At 32.5% G+C, this 17,948-nt stretch overlaps 1 protein-coding gene and 1 long non-coding RNA gene across 10 annotated transcripts in view; one reads left to right on the forward strand and one right to left on the reverse strand.

The window, feature by feature from the left end:
- Positions 1-1,857: 1,857 nt before the first annotated feature.
- Arms (Ankyrin repeat-rich membrane spanning) overlaps positions 1,858-17,948 on the reverse strand; it is a 43,850-nt gene continuing 27,759 nt past the window's right edge. For 6 of the 9 annotated variants that reach the window (XM_072014628.1, XM_072014626.1, XM_072014625.1 and 3 more), the window contains 20 exons: positions 11,555-11,686; positions 10,862-10,960; positions 10,680-10,778; positions 9,785-9,982; positions 9,565-9,663; positions 9,080-9,376; positions 8,526-8,901; positions 8,237-8,401; positions 7,946-8,153; positions 7,449-7,871; positions 7,146-7,368; positions 6,876-7,055; positions 6,330-6,789; positions 6,084-6,249; positions 5,535-6,006; positions 5,278-5,451; positions 5,057-5,210; positions 4,848-4,966; positions 4,503-4,617; positions 1,858-3,155 (listed from right to left, as the gene is read on the reverse strand). In XM_072014628.1, coding sequence (XP_071870729.1) covers positions 2,392-3,155; positions 4,503-4,617; positions 4,848-4,966; positions 5,057-5,210; positions 5,278-5,451; positions 5,535-6,006; positions 6,084-6,249; positions 6,330-6,789; positions 6,876-7,055; positions 7,146-7,368; positions 7,449-7,871; positions 7,946-8,153; positions 8,237-8,401; positions 8,526-8,901; positions 9,080-9,376; positions 9,565-9,663; positions 9,785-9,982; positions 10,680-10,778; positions 10,862-10,960; positions 11,555-11,665 — 4,902 coding nt within the window. In that variant the 5' untranslated portion in view covers positions 11,666-11,686 and the 3' untranslated portion in view covers positions 1,858-2,391. The other 3 variants (XM_072014620.1, XM_072014621.1, XM_072014622.1) reach the window with 2 other exon arrangements.
- Positions 2,555-7,649, forward strand: LOC139993156 (uncharacterized). The gene is made up of 2 exons (XR_011801310.1): positions 2,555-2,678; positions 2,771-7,649. It is a non-coding gene; the product is annotated as an uncharacterized lncRNA (long non-coding RNA).

The following is a 17,948-nucleotide window of genomic DNA, read 5'->3' on the forward strand; positions in this document are numbered from 1 at the left end:
ATATCTGCTCTTTATCAATAATTGTTTTATTTTAATACATTATCAATTCAGTTCTGCCATACAAATTATTTATGTGTGTTCTATATTTATTGTTGTATAACATAGTCAATTTTTACAAAGAGTTAAGTGTCCTTATATCTTATTATACAATAAGAACACACACGTACATTAAAAAGATAATGTAATGTATGGGGCTCCTACTAAAAATTAAATTTATTGAATTGACTTATTTCTCGTCTAATTGTATATTTATATATAATTGGAAATATTTTATTACTTAGAATTTATAAATGAAATCTGAGTGCGTAGATGATAGTCTACTAGAAGTATTTCAATACTGTTTAGATATTTTCCACTTGCCATAGTGCCTTTAATAACAATAATAAAGGAAGATATCTTTATTAAAATTTATGCTCATTCCTATCAATTTATTTTTTATTTACTATAAAACGTTTTATTGTTGAAAATACCTTTATTCACGAACATATGTACATTGTTATAGATATAATTATTTCATAAGAGATGATCTTTTTTTTATCGATTTACTTTTATAAAAAATTACGAGAAAACGATAATATAGTTCATTTTTCATAGAAAAGATTTATAATTTATATCTATGTATCTATATCTACTATATCTTACTTTTTATCATATTATGTTGTACCGCCAAAATGTTTTCTCTTCCTCTCATAGTTTTTATTGTTCTTGTAATTATAATATTTGTAACTAACATATCAGTATTTTATAAAAAATTGCTTCTTTTAAATATGTAATGCAATAAACTAAAAAAATTTATGATTTTTGAAAGAGCAAGTAGCGTACAAAGTTTTCTATAGTGAAAAGAACAATTTATGACTAGATTAATGGTAAATATTATTTCATACATTGAGATCTGATAGTTTATTGTATTACGAAAGTTGTTATACGTAATGCATTTAAAAGGCAGCTATGAAACATTATGTTTATCAGAACATAAGTTATGAAAAATAGGACACGTTTTGAATTACGCAAAAGGCTGTTAAAGTACTTATTATATTCCATATATGAGCATTTATGAAAGTAGAATAAGGCGCTGTTCGATGTTCTATGTATTTAAATATACTATATTTAATAGTAATAAGCAAAGTACATATAATACTATTATTTGAAAATCTAATATATATGTTACTTGTGTTTACAATGCTATTATTAACCAATAACCCTAATGTATTCCGTCCTAAAGTATTATATATATATATATATATACATATACATCCACTGTTATATACATATGTATAATTTTTTGCTTTGTAATAAAAAAGTATTATTAAAAAGTTGTGTTGTAAATTCCTTAAAGATGTATTTATTCATTTTCTATGTATTTTATAAACTAGGCATTGAAACATTATTAAACAATGTTAAAGTAATAGTACTCTCTTTGTAACTTTGCAAGACGAAGTTTACAATAAAAATTCATTAAGATTGTGACAAACTACGTAACGTCTAGTAGAACTTCACAAAAAAATTTTCAGTAAAAATTTAAGTACTGAAATAATAAAACTTATGGTGTTAAATATTGTCCCCAATATACATATACATATACATATGATATAGTACCAATAGTCTTTTAGAAATTAGAGAATGATAATTAACAATTTTTTGTTACCTAGCTACAAAGATCTACTCTTTAATTTTATGTTTAAATGCGCGATAATGAAAGCAATGTGAAAAGGGGTATCTTACTAACACAGATATTTGCTATCATAAAATATCTTGTTGATTTTATGACATCCATTGTCGTATAAATTAGTAATATTTATTTACTTGTTATAATATATTTAATATTTAATACTAATATTTAAAATCAATACCATCCGGTATGAGACAATTAGGATTTATTAAATATAATTTATTTTTTTGTACATATAATTTGTCGAGTTTCATTACTGCTTTCATGAATTGACTTGAATTAATCATTCAGCATATGTTTACAATATGATAAAAGAAATGTTTTCTGTTTCACTTCTTTAAAAAGAAACAGCTGATACACTGGCGTCTCGTTAAATGCATTAAAATTAGTATCAAGGAATGTTAGAGTGCGATTATCAGACATATCTTCTGCAACAATGAACTCAAACATACTATACATATGTTGCATAAAAGGCATTCTCTCTTTGTCTAATATTATCGCTCTGATGCATGAACAGCTTCGAACGCTTTATCTAAAAAGTTTGATATCTTCTATTTACTATGTACAAAGTGTGTGAGTTTTTTAATTTGCTGTTCTGACTATCTCTCTCTTTGAAAATATATATCACAAGCCCCGATTTAAGTACCATTTCATTTAAAATTTTTTTATCATGCATTGTTGCATTTTAAGGAGACTGGCTAACAACTGTGTAGCAGATGACATCAAACAGGTGTTTCGGGATTGTCCCATTCCTCGGCGTCTTGACGCGATAGGAACCGCACTTGCGAAGCTTCTCGTACCATTAAACTAACAGTGTCGGAATAATCAACAACATCGATGGATCGTTCTCCATCACGTGGTAAACTTTTATTTGAGGAAATCGAGCTACTGTTCTCCTCGCTGCAGTCGTGTTTAAACACGCTATCGGATTGCGAGTGAGTTGGAGTAGATAATTCGGAAACTAATGGCGTGGACTCATCCTCGCTCTCTCCTGGAGCAGGCGAGACAGGTAACGTCCCCATAAGACGGTCTTTCAGTTTGCTTAACTTTTCCAAGCTGGAGTTTGGAACAGGGACCGATAAAATTAACTCATCGTTTAAGGTCGACGTTGAACATCGTTTCTTCATAGGTGTAGAGATAGCCGATTTCATGGGTATATTATTAGCTACATAGTTTTCATCTGTTGACTTGGATCTGAAGGCAGGTCTGGGAGAAGGCGGAGGAGACACAAAAAGCGACGCTGGTCTACTACTGATAGAATTGCCTCCACTCTTTCTTAGCTCTTTACGTCCGAATGAACAAGCCGATCTGGTGCTAAGTTGAGATGTAATACTACGTTGAGAGTTCGTACGTTGAAGATGTACTGTCGACTCGAACGAGCTGTCGTCTGACGTCTCTGGTTCATCGTTGACTGGTACCCAGTGTAGAAGTGGATTAGATTGAAGAATCACGTAATCTGTATCTTGAGGGGCCATCGAAATGGATCCTAAAACAAATCTTCATATTATCCAGTTTTTCCATTTTGGTCGCACGAGATGCATTAAATGTAAGTTGAAAGCTCATTCGTTAAGCGGAGAATGATAAAACATTAAGCATTATAGAAGAGGATTCCTAAATGAAACACGATTAGTTATTAAATTTTTTTTTTTTTGATGAGATGATTTAATTGTTCGTAATATTGTTGTGATTTTAAATAACGATATAAAATTAAAGCACTCGATAAGCTTATAGATCTAGTCTAAGAAAGATAATATCACTTCAAGTTTCCAACAGAGTTTTATTGCCATTCGCATTTATAATATAATTATCCAACAATTCAGTTAAGATAATTGTACATACAGTACCAAAGAACACACGAATAAAGAAGAAAATATAATGATAGTCTTTACTTTGGTATATAAAAAGTTTTCTTGTAGAAGCTTATCTTTCTAAATATACAAGATCTATCAGCATAAACATCCCAAAAAGAAGTGTATTCGTATAACATTCAATGACATTAACAACTAATTATCACAGCCTGTTTTACAAATGTGTTCATTATGGAAAAATACAGTATTTCTGAATGTATGATTATTAAGCATTAGCATTATATTATTTGTGACAGGAATACGTAGAGTATTTTCCATAATTCTAAGAATACAAAATGACACAGTTTTCTTTTTCGCAAGCTATACCATTAATGTACTTAAACTACTATACGAAAATGATATTTTTACTATATCTATGATAACGCATACATCCAAATCACTACCGTAATAATAATAATATATTACAATGAATGACGTTTTTCTTTTTTTAACACAGACATTCATTTTATATTATTTAATTATAGTAACCCAGTCTCTCGTAACGCGTTGGCACATTTTCAAAAATTTGGCACATGTAGAGTCAATAGTAGGATGAAGGTGATAATAATTTTTTTAATTTCTATCATATATATTATACTTAAAATATATATGTATATAAATAAATTAGATTTTTATTGACTGTCCGTTGTATGTAGGTACACCTATCTGTTCATAATACTGCTACGATTTCATCTACGCATGAATATGGGTGGTAAGAAACATTTAAATAACAGTTATATTGACCAAATTTTCCAGCGGAACTGAAACATTGTGGATGATAAGTTTCGTATAACCATCTTCGAATGCAATGAGGTCATATCGATGCTGTACACACATGATACATGATCCAGTTACACAGCTATATCTGATTTAAATTCATTAAAAATTTGTACTGTATTCTAGTACGGTGTCACACTTTTGGTCTGGCTGCGGTGGTTCTTGAACTATAACCAGAGGCAGTGAAAGTGGTAGGGGAGAGGGCTCACCTGCGAGTGAGTCTGATGGTACCACTGCAGAAGATGGTACATCTAATACATCTTCACACGCTTCTTCATTTAAAGTTTGTAATGCACCACATATCATCTGTTCTTCTAAAGTTACCTGAAAAATTTAATTACTTGTTTCGCTATTTGATGTTTTAGTATTAAACTTATAATAGTTATTCATGTGTTTTATAAAGGAATTAATATGAAATGTTAAATACGATTTCGCTTACCTGGAACTAAAACCGAGCACGATTGTAATGAGAACAATACTTAATTAATTGATTAATTAATTGTTAGAATAAACATACTTCTATGATTTTATTCATATAGAGTAAAGAAGCTTACTTGTTTTTCCATAATAGATTGTTTAGTTTGATCTCGCCTAGGACCATCGGTTCTCGATGTTCCCTTATCTTTTTCTACATGTGTTGGCACACGTATCGAAGTATTTTGTAAAGCATGATCTTAAATAATAAGAGACAATTTTTATATACATTTGATATTTTATACTTTTATAATATATTACTATTTATATAAATAATCGATATACGTACCTCCTCCTTTTCGTTGAATTTGTTCCGATCCTACGGTGAATCGAACACTTCGTGAACCTTCTTCTTGTGTGCTAAATGATGAAACTTCTAATTCTCTAAGCGACACAATCACCATACGAAACAATTCCCAATCTCCAAAAGCCATTTTAAGAACCTACAAATAAAGAATTATTATTGACTGCATAATACCTGTCAGTTAAAATCATGGAAGTAAAGCTTACTTTTTTCAACTCCTGTAAATCACAATGCAATAAAACTCTACCATTAATGTTATTCTCTTTAATAACTTGTTTGTACTGTGGTGCTTGATTAGGACTTATATTGTCGATCCTATCAATAAGGTCGCAAATTCCATTTACTGTTAAAGATGATAGTCTTATCTCCAAAATCTCGGACTAGGAAAAAGAAAGTTATATAACAATATTGTAGTAATAATAGTCATAGTATCATTATAATATCGTGTTATATGTATATATACCGGTAATGTTGTAGTTGCAGAGAGTGGTTTAACCGCTGGTTCCATGGGAAGTACTTGCCACGATGGAGTCTGCCAATCGAATGTTGGCTGCATACACGGTTGTACCCATGATGTTGATGGTACCGGTACATGTCCTTGTAGACTTGGTGTTTTAACAAGTTTCATTGTTCGATTTGATAAACCACTTTTATTTACATTCCATGATTCATGTGTATTACTAGGTAAAGTCCAAGGACTATACTGTTTATATGGACCAAGTAGTCCTGATTCTTCTTCCATACTCTGTTGCTCCTCTTTTATTTTTTTCTTAATATAAGGATCGAGATTTATTGTGAACGGTAAGAATATTTTCATATCGCTAACAAGTAAACTCGAACGATGGAACGTCAGGAAAATATCTAGTTTCCGTTCATCTCTATCCATTTCTAACAGAGGTTGAACTTCTTTAAGTACTGGGATTTGGGGTCGTATCCTAATGATTTGAAAAGAAACATTAAATACAAACCGGTTATTAAAATGTTATAAAGCATTTATTCGGAAAAGACATACTTATCATAAAGACTTTTCAATGACATGGAATCATCTAAACTATCTTCATACATATCGTAATGAAGAATCAACCAAGACGTCCTAAATGGCCATTGTTCAGTAATATTGATCCAACTAGCTAAATGATACCAGTTGAAATCAATTTGGAATGCTTTTAATAATCTTCCTAAAAAGAGGCATATAATATATTAGAAACAAGCAGGACACATAGAAATGAGTGCCTCAGAGATAAATTGTTTTTATTACCAGTGACATAAACAACATTCATTAATCTTCTCATACTACGAGGATTCACATCACTAAAGTAATCGTCAGTGAGAAGCATTTTATTGAGATCTTGTGCACCGCCCAATCGATTTAAATTGCTACCGATGCTACTTGCGATTGATTCGCTTAATCGTAATTTTCTACTGCCTTTTCTGCTTTGAGGTTTCAACTTTTCATTGCTGTTCATTATAGCAGACTCTGTGCTAAGTCTTCTGTTAGAAACAGAGTGATGCATTGTACTAGTCGCGGTGTAATTTACACTTTCCTCGGCTTCGGTCCACGTAGTTTTTCTACTATGTTGGGCAGTTTGTTGAGCTACTTTTACCTTTCGCAAACCACTGTTTTGCAAATAAAATGGAAGATGCACCATATTACGTAAGTAATCGTGTCCTCCGATATTAGACTCTGTGAATAATCTTCTACTATTGACTTCCACTGCCTGAATGTAAGAAACAAAATTTTATATCATGTAAAAGACTACACATATCGCGTTCCATGAAAAGATAATGAAACATTTTGAGATACCTTGGCAATAATATGTGGATCGATCGCTAATATAACAACAAATGGATAACCGTTATCACTGAATAATGCTTGTATAGCATCTAAAACTAACAACACTTTATCTTGTTCACAACTATCCAGACCATCCACAATTATTACTAATCTGCTTTGTTGTGCCATAAAACTATCTAGGCATTTAACCTGTTTTATTTTTTACAAAAATTTTGTTAAGTACAAAGAACAGTTTAATGAAAATACATTATTCAATTATTCAATTAATATGTAATATACCATCTCGGTCATTAAACTGACTTCGCTTCTTAGCGTCTGTATAAAACCTTCGCTTTTTAAGGTCTCTAACTTAGAAATGCTGCGCTGTAGGTGTCGTCTTTGAGAGAAAACAAGTGCTTGCAACGTTCGACTCCATGTATATAAGTTTGCTATTATGCTAACAGCTAGTATTAAGGCAACGGTTATCATAATAATGTGTGATGTAACTCTTTCTATTGTTGGCCTGTGACATTAAAAATCGAAAGAAATAATTAATTATAACAATTTTGATTTTATAGTTTTTCTGAGAAATTGTATACTAACTCGCTGTTAGAAATATCGATGAGATAGACCGTAAGTACGGAGATACCAACGAGTAAACTGCAAAAGCAGAATTCAAATATAACTATATATGGTAAACAACAAAGATGTCTCCATTTCCATGTTGTCGTTGATTTATCTGGTTTTGGTCTGAATGCTCTGTAGAGTCGCGTGGATAAAGAACCAAACTCATTCTCAATGGAATCATAAAGCGATCCTACCATTTGTACTACTGCGTTCTCTCCGGCAGCAGTTGTGCCGACTCGGGTCTGGTCAGTAAAATAAAACTTTATGGGTTGAACAGTGATATCATCGTGAACTCGACCACCAGGAGGATGACAAAAAATTACTTGTAAAAGCAGTTTCAATGAATTTAACTTTGTAGTCAGAGCTACCGTGAAATTGTATGGCCAGTACCAATCATATCTACGATTTAAATATTTTATAATTAAATATTACGAAAATACATAGAGTATATACTTTCAATCTTGCAATCTTACCTTTTGTTAGCATACCAGACAAGTATCAAAAAAGTGTACGTAAAAAATATAAGACTTATACCACATGCAAGCCCAACAATCCATGATTGGAGGGCAAGACCTATTGTGATACCCACTAACAAAGATACATGAGTTACTACTACGAATAATAAGAAAGAAAATTGGAATACTGGATCCATCCATTGGCGAGCAAAATTTTTCATTTCCTCTGAAAAGATTATTACCAGTATATGAGTATTTTATGCAATTTTTAATTTAGTTGTTGCATTTGTAAACCATTGCAAATATTACCTCTTAATTTATTTAACAAAAATGATTTTCCTGAACCCCATTTCGCGTAAAGGCCAACAGTTATAGGCGTTGAAAGAGATGGTTCACTGAGGATATCCGCTAACGCACTACTGTACAAGTCGTAACCGAGCATATTTTCATTATCTTCATTGGTATTAAGACGCCCTAAAATGAACATTCAGTCATATTCAATTGATAGAAGAAAAAACAAAAAAAAGAAGAAGAAGAAAAGAGCAACTATATTATGTACTTTATTGGCTTTATTTAATCTTATTAATTAATGACTTACGTGCACCAAATATTTGTCCAAGAATGGTCTTTGGATGATTGATGTCGATATTATAAGGAGTCTCTCCTTGTCTATTTGGACGGTACAGTAGTTGACTATTTTTTGGATTTCTCAATAGTATCTCAACGATGGCTTTCGATCTAGCTCGCATAGCTATATGTAGTACAGTATCACCTTTTTTATCAGTGGCTGATACTTTAGCTTTTTTGTCTAGCAATATCTGCACGATTTCAGCGTTTCGCGATCGAACTGCCCGTAATAATGGAGTATCACCATCTTTTGTCGCAATTTCTAAATCTGGGTTTGCATTTAATAACAGCTTCAATATTGAAATATTGCCTTTTTCAACTGCTATGTAGGTTGCAGTTTTCTTATCCTAAAATATTTATAAAATTTGAATGGTTGTCCTGAGATGTTGATTAAAATACATCGCCAAAAATAATGGAGTCGTTTTGGACACAAAGATAAACGAAAAATATTTTACACTTAAAGGTAAATAATTTTATTTGTGTAAAAATTAAATACATAAAGTAATATATGATTGATATTTGTACCTTGCCGGCAATGTCGACATCAGCATACTTTTTTAAAAGAGATTCAACCACTCCTCTATGACCGCCTTTCACAGCATGAATTAAATTTGTATCACCAGCCCTATCTTGAATGTTCACATAAGCACCAGCATTCAAAAGAGCATTTGCTATTTCGTGATGCCCCTCTCGGCAAGCTATTGCCAGAGCTGTGCATCCATCTTTATCTAACGCGTTCACGTTTGGTTTATGTTCTAAAAGAAGTAGCACCACCTCCAAGTGATTCCCAAGAGTGGCCACTAGAAGAGCTGTCCACGAGTACTGCAGTACAAAGTTTTATTAATTATCTGAAAATTTCATTGAGAGAGGGGGAGAAAGAAAGACATGGAGAGATTACTTTAGAGATGTAAAATACATCACAAGTTCATATAACTGATCTGTAATCTTTTCTTTGCAAGTGCATAAAAATGTGTAGTCTAATTATCATTTATATAAAACTAAAGTCTTACCATGCCAGCAGTATCGACATTAGCACCAGCTTTTAGAAGAGTATCTACAATTTCTACGTGACCTTTACGCGACGCCCACACCAACGCTGTAGTACCATACTAAAAATTGAAAAAAATGCATTAACACAGACTTCTCCGATAATATAAATCGCAGTATGGATTTTTCTGTCTCTAGTTAATACATCGTACGTGAACTTAAAAGATGATAAATATAGATTACCTTGTCACCAACATTGACTTTAGCACCATGAGCAATAAGATCCTTAACAATATCGGGGTAACCCCTGCCTGCGGCCCATAACAACGAAGATATGTGAAAATTTCCATGTGCATTGACGTCAGCTTCTCGTCCTAGTAGCATCATCACCGTCGGTGACCTACCCTTATACGTCGCCCACATAAGTGCAGTCCACCCTCCCTAAAAATAGATTATTCCTCTTCTTACTATTTGTCCAATTTCTTTATGATTATTAAATATTTCATTCGTAACGAAATGAAACTTTAGAGAAACTTTAAAACATGAAATTAAAATATATAAATATAATTAATGGCAGAAAAATGTTGTAAAATGTGAAAATAAAATAGAGTGTAGGAAATTAAAGTGTATTTAAAGTGTACTTAAATCCGTGTACTTAAAGTACTTGGAAAGGAATATCTTCAAAGGGAAAATCTTAAAAAGAAATAAATTTTTCAATTTACAAAAGTTTGAGTCGTTTAATGCAAAAGTGGTGTAAGCCAAAAAGTTGATTACTGGATAATGAAGGATACAAGGACAAAAAATTCACTTATTCTGCTATTCACCGAGAAACTAATGAAGATTTACACAACTTCTGCACAAAAGAGAATAGAGGTTTTGCTTTCGAGATATGCTATTCAACCAAATAGACAAAGATTTGACTTACACCACTTTTACATTAAACGACTCATTTAGAATAAATATCTTTTATTTTCCAAAGATCTAAAAGAAACATTTAGTTTCTAAAAATGTAAAATAAATATTTTAATTTCTAAAAATTTTAAATAAACTTTGTTCGCTATCTTTAGCTCGCTAGATATTGAGAAATTGCTCTCACTTTATAACTAATAAAAATATATTAAAGAATTAGAGACCTTACCATGTCTCTGTGTTCCAAATCGGCGCCATGTTCGAGTAATTCAAGGCACACATCTGTGTGCCCTTCCTTGGCCGCACACAATAACGCCGTCCAATTGTCCTGAAAAAATTAAATTGTTTATGCAATAGGCAGGAAAAAGACATATATAAAATTCAATAGATCATATAACACATAATACTAACTGCGTCCTCTGCATTAACATCTGCTCCATGATTGATAAGCTCTCGTACAAAGTGTATCTTCCCCTTAGTTGCTGCAAGGATGAGGGCTGTACTACCATTCTATTGTAAGAACAAAGAAATCAACTATTTAATATCTGATTATAGATAAAGCCAAATCTATTAAAAAATGATTAAAAATCTTTCAAAATTAGCATAATTAAAAGAAGAGTTAAATCATCCAAAGGGATGAAAATTAAGATGATATTAAGGAAGTTTCGACCAAGATTACTTTTAACGAGATCTTAATCTTCACAGAAATATGGAAAATTCAGAACAGAGTCGAACTATACAAACACGTGCATAAAACAACACAAAAGGAATTTTCCTTGAGGTTTCAAGATCATTTGTGTTTTCTTCAATTCTCATAAATTCGTGGAAAAATAATTCAAGACAGAGTTAAACTGTCTAAACACATGGATAAAATAACGTAAGACAAACTTTCCTCCCGACGATTTTTCCTTCAAATTTCAATCATTTTTTAAAATGGAATTGTACATTTATAAAGAATGATAATTTCAAAGGAGATATCTTTAATTTATAAACATTTTAAATATAATATTTCCGACAGAGGGGGGGGGGTACGTTTCTCCACGAAGCTGATGGAATTAAAAAATATCTTAATCCAAATGGAAGTAGTTATTTTAATAATGTTACCTCGTCTCGGTCATCGATCAGTACTCGTTTGTTTTCGAGGAAATTTTGAAGACCAGCGAGATTATCGTCTGTGATATAGCTGGCGAGAGATCGGTAGCAGAGTGATACCATCGAGTCAGTCCGATGCAAGGTCTGTGAAAAAAGTATCAACTCGTTAAAAATGAGCAAACGATTATTTGAGACTGACCTGTCACGTTTTTATTCGCTAATAGAAAGTCTCAGAGCGTAGCGAATTAATTGCTGCATAAGTAGTAAGTGAGGAAACAGTCGGCGGAAATCGATACTTGGATAACTTGCGTGTGACATTTAAATTTAATATATAATATATTTACTGCCTTTAATATATAATATATTTACTTTTTCTAAAAATATAGAAAATTAAATACTTGATATTTAAATGTTATATCTACTCTATTACTTAAATTTAATATTAATCCTCGATAATGTTGATTTATGGATGCTTACAAAAATCTCAAGTTTAAAATATTTAAATTAATTTTCAATAAATCAATGTTAAATATTCCAATCCAAACTGTTGTCACAAAAATATACCGTGTCTTACGAATTTCGTAATTGTACTAATTTGCCTCTACTAAACTGCGCAATATACGGAACAATTAACACTTGACACGAGATCAAATGCTAAATACATAATTTACATAGTTTACACGACACAGTTAACGTGGTTTTTTAAGAAGTAAGTAGAAGCAATGGTTCGACCAAATCAATTACCAGAGTAAAGATTTACCGAGAACATCTCTTTGAAACCCCAAGTAAAAATAATACAACTTAGTATTTTAGATATTATAATTTAGTATTTTTAACATAAATAGCTTTAGTATATTTGTATACTAAATTATATAACATGTATATTTAAACTCCTTAATTTTTCGGTCTTTCTATATCAAGAAAGAAAATCACACAAATTGAGAAGTTTTTAGGCCAATTAGGGCTACTTTTATTTAGAGCAGGAATCGTGGAAAATGTTTCCGTTGTCCGATTGGAGAAAACATGCGGTTGTAAATAATTTTCACGATTCATGGGCGCGGCAGGTATACGTAGAACTTGTACATATTTCAGAGGAGCACAATAGAATATGGGTCAGCGATAACGAATGAATCAGAACCGATGGAAATTGAAACGCAAGTAGAAAGGATAAGATATAAATGGAACCACGAACGTCGTTGCACAATGTTTTTTGTTTCATATTAGTTTATTGAATTATGCACGAATATAATAATAGAAATATAACGAAATGAATCATACCTAATTCAATAAAATAATATAAAACAGAAATTGTTGTTCATCTATTATCATCTTATAAAACGAAAGAACCTTTTCGGACAACCTAATATTAGACGACAATCATGTAAAATTTCAAATCTTCGCTCCAGGATAGAAATAAAATTTCAACAAAGACATCTTAAAAATATCCTGATACATATACCTATTCATTTAGGTTTATTTATATATTTTATGTTAAATATTTATCTAACAATAACATTTTCAAAAATTGAAGCGCACAAATTGTATTTTTGCAGGAAATTAGCATCTTCTGTGTGCGAAAAACATAGTAGATACATACATCAAACCTGGAGCTTGTTTACAAGGTTGTTAATTGCGCTGTTAATTCGCCATGAAAACAAATTAACACTTCAAGCCTTGATACGATTAATAATATTATCAGCGATGATTTGCTTTCAGATCGAAAATAGATTCGAAATAATTATTTTTTCGCAACAGTCGAATGTTAATAGTCATGAAATGGTGATGAAAAGAAAATTTATATAACAACACCTTAAAAGCTGGGACCTTAAAAAAATTTTTTAACTTTTTTAAAATAGTAAAAATAATAAGCTGTTAATGCGGCTTTGGTAAGATATTTACATATACATTTCCATTCACACATAAGTTTGATTAATCCATGCGAATCACCTTGATTGTTGGAACGCAGACCAGTATTGGATCCATCTACCCTGATAAAACACCGTGACTCGTGTTTTATATCATGTTCTCAATGTTAATTCCGTTTACTCACGGACGAATGCGATATCGTTATGAATACGTACCGGCGACATCGATTTTAAACCAATTCAACGAAATCTTATTATACAACTTACGTTTTATAACTTGCGTGCTATTCAATTAAATATCTATTTGCATCATTAAAAAACAAAAAAAATTAAAAATAAAGAAACGTCACCTACGAAATATCTACTCTTTTACTGTTCAAAAGCTTGAGAAGTTTGAGATCCTGATTAATATATTAGTTCTACAATACAGTAGAATTCCATTTATGTGAACTTGTCAGAGGATAAACATTATTTTTCGTCCACATAATAGGAGTTCATGTTCGGATAAGTAAATTTAACCAGCAGAAATTCAATTAATCGAATACTAACTAAAATTTCGCTGCAATAAATGAAGTTTTATCGTAGTTGCTATCTAAATCTTTATAGTAGTTTAGACCTTGACTTGCGTTTTATCTGAATTGGCTATGATAAATTAAACGAGCAAGGATAATACATTAAACGAAACCTTGTAAATATATACAGTACAAAAGTATGGAATTACTTCTCCACTTGTGCCTATATTGAATCACCTATTAATTTTATAATTAATCTAAAATTAATCCTATAAATATGAATAGCAATGTTCTTTACTTCAATGAAATTTTTAACCAAAGAATTTCTTAAGTAGATACGAAGATTTCAAAATTGTAATCTTTCTTTAAATTCTTAATTTCTCTGACATACATAGTAAAGTTTGTGGCAAGCATAAATCGCAAAATTTTCAAACAAGTGATGTTGAACTGGTTAAATGTAATGAGAATGTTTCGATAAAATAAAACATAAATCGTAATCACGCAATAGTCATTAATTATCATTTCATCAAAGACGTTACAAGAAATTTATGTTCATTACTGTGCCAAAAGTTTGAAATGAGCGATACAGCAACGAGTAATAGAATTAACGAGATTACAAGCCATTCAAAGATACCAAACACTACTACCAGGAACGATGATTAATGACCATTGACCGTGACATTGTTAAAGTATCCTTCCTTGAAATTTCACGATCTACCATGAGTATCAGTGCCACTAGAATATTTTATTCCTGTTCAATTATTTTATTTCAACAAATGCTTTAGATAATCTGTAGCCAACGATTATATATTTCTTCCGAATTTAATTAAAAAGAAGTGTCAAAAAAGAAAAACAGAATAATTGTCAATAAAAAAAATATAAGAAACGTCTAAATCCAAAGTATTAAAAGAGACGACTGATTCAATCAAGCACGATATTCCGTTAAATCTTTTACATTAAATATTTATAAAAAGACATCCAAGTATCTGTCCTTGATATCTTCATTCAACGTAAAAGACGTAGAACATATAATTCGATAAGGATATACACAGATAACAGAGACACAGCAAATAAGATCACTGTAAACCCTCTTTCAGATGTTGTTCAACAACGAATTATCCATTCTAGTATCTGCTCTTAAAGCGTTCGTGTCTCATTTCTATTCCCATCATTACTTTAAAATCGTTAAAAAATTTTCTCAAAATGAAATTAGACGCCAAAATCAGATTAAACTCACACGCAGTAATAAGCGTAAATATTAAAACACCAAGACGATCCCGAAAAAGCTTGTGACTGTAATTCCTCTTTCAAATATCACTTAATGACGAATCCATCCTGGCATCTCCTTTTCAAACGTTCGTGTCGTATTTCCATTTGTGTCATTGCTTTAAAATCATTAAAAACCTTTCTTCTTTTTAAACAAACTCGATTTTCAAATAAGGTGGGTTAATGTCATACACAGTAGTAAGCGTAAATGTTAAAACACCAAGAAAGTGCTGAAACAGCTTCTTATTAATGAAAGCGGTTCTTCTTGCTTGATAAAAACATTTAAAGAGTAAAACCAGCTGATCTAATCTTGGGAAACGCAGCTTCTACGATCACACAGCTTCTTATTAATGGAAGCGGTTCCTCTTGCCTAGTAAAAACACTCGAAAAGAAAACCAGAGTAAAATGGCGATCTAAGACAGCGACTAACCGTTTGCGAGTGTCTGCGAATTCCAAAGTTGAACTTCCGGCCAGGTTCACCATCGGTGGCTGGCGCGGTGAACGTGAATGTGGGTACATGAAAATACGGGAACACGTGGTGATGATGATGGTGATGATGATGATGATGCGAATGATGGTTCGGATCCTCCTCTTCGCCTTCTTCTTCGCCTGAAATTGGTTGCGACGCAGGTATATGAAGTCGAAGGAATGGTAGCTTCATCTTCAACCCGGTTACTCCGCTTCTTTCTGGTATCTGCTCGCTGATAGACGAAATATTCGACAGTTCGTTTCCATTCGACGTGGGCAACAAACAGTTTGGAACACCTGGATAAGCGCTGGCCAAGCTGGGAGCTAAACTCGAACAAATCGCAGCATTCGCTATGCTGGACCTTCTAATAGGATTAACGCTGGTTCCTGATAAAACATTTTGATAGTTGGCAGTTCCTGATTTTTCTCCTGAATCTAGATCTATGTTCATAGCAGGCAATGTCAATCTTCTTTGCGTATTCCTCTGATTGCCTTCTTCTTCTGAATTTGTACAATTTACATCATTTTTCGGAGACTTGATGGAGTCTTGTCGAGTTTGAAAAGGATCTTCTAACATTTTGGATGAATAGGTGTTTTCCAGACTGGAGGAATTATTGGAAAACGCGGACATGGCTTTGTAATAACGTCTGATTAGAAGAGGAGAAACAGAGACTGCCGAGGGAGGAACTGCTTTAATGGATTCGATATTTGGATGAGTAAGAATCCGCGATGTCTCCTGGATTTCTGCAGTTGTCATCGATTGTGCTCTTTCTCTCGGTTGATCGAGTAATCGTAAATTTTGTAATGTTACGTCTGTAGGATCTTGAAGACTCCTCTTACGTTGCATGGAAGTATTTAAACTGGAAGCTTTGTAGGTTTCGTACGAAGAAAGAGATTTATGGCGTTTAAGCTCTGAAGGATTCGATGTTTCGAAAGAAAGAAAACTCGAGGTCGAGCCGCGCTCCAATTTCTTTGTCAAATCTACATTCTCGTAGGAACTTTCATTGATGATATACTTGAACTTCGAGCAGAGAATGCCGAAGTTTTGGTCCGGACTGATCGATCGTGGCGAGCTTCCGGAAGCGGAGATTTCATAATTTTCATTAGGAACTTCGCTGGAAGCAACCGAAAATCGTGTTTCACTTTCCAAATTATCGCTTTGCGTCTTTTCATTCTTCCCACAGTTTTGCGAATCATCCGACAAATTTTCATCGTTTGCGAATTTATCGATCCTCTTCTTCTGGCTAATCGATTCTCTCGAACCAATTTCTTTGGAAGGTCCACTATCTGATCCATCAGAATCTTTCGAAGTTTTGAACTCGAAGCCTTGTACCTCTCTTCCCTGTTCGTTCAAAGTTTTATCGACAAATTTCTCTAACAAAATTTGTTGTTGGCCGACTGAACCTTTCGAAGATCGTCCCTTTGAGTCACCAGAATTTTTCGACGACTTAGATTCGAAGCTTTGTGCTTTCTTTTCCTGCTCGTTCCAAGTTCTTTCTACAAATTCTTCTGATAAAATTTCATTGGCTGTTTGATCATTTGCAAACGAATGTTCTTCTCTGTTGATTGGAAGATCTTGCGCTTGTGATTCTTGCGACGCAACCACCATTCCAGAATCCGCTTCAATCGTAATGGAGAATCTTCTGTCGGTTTCTCTAGCAGCATCTTCCGCTTCTTTGTTCTCTTCGTCCTCTTCTTCCTCGATGCTGATTCGAAAATGATGTGTCGCGATCTTGAAACGATCGTCTTTGGCCTTCCGCATTGCATTCTTTCCTCGACGTGCTTCGACGATACTCCAAGATAAAGCTTACTATGGATAAATACGTGGAAAATTTACAAGATTCCTTTCTTTCTTTTCGAAAGACAAAGACTGTGGCTGCTTGAGATACTGATATTTTTAAGCATTTGGCCATTTGTTCAAATATTGGTATGGTGTCTTTGACCTATAATTCTTCTTTTATCGAATCGCGTTGATAAGAGAAAGCGTGAATATTTTTAAAAATATTGGAGTGTCGTATGGATAGAAATTATCACGATTGCAGCGTGCTCGATAATAAAGATACGAAGTAAAAATAAAAATAAGAGAACAATAGAAACAAACAGTTTGGACGGAAAGTCGTTAAGAGATTTTGATTTTGAAAAATACTAAATAATTGAAGTCCCACGTTCTAAGAACTTTTGTTTTGTATGTGATGTTGCTGATGTCGCTGCAAGACAGTTATTAGAGATATGTATTCTGGGAATAAGAATTCTAACGATTTATATTATCGAGATGAGTCGTAAATTTTTATAAGA

Source organism: Bombus fervidus, chromosome 12, assembly GCF_041682495.2.
Source record: "Bombus fervidus isolate BK054 chromosome 12, iyBomFerv1, whole genome shotgun sequence".
NCBI classification, from domain to species: Eukaryota; Metazoa; Arthropoda; class Insecta; order Hymenoptera; family Apidae; genus Bombus; species Bombus fervidus.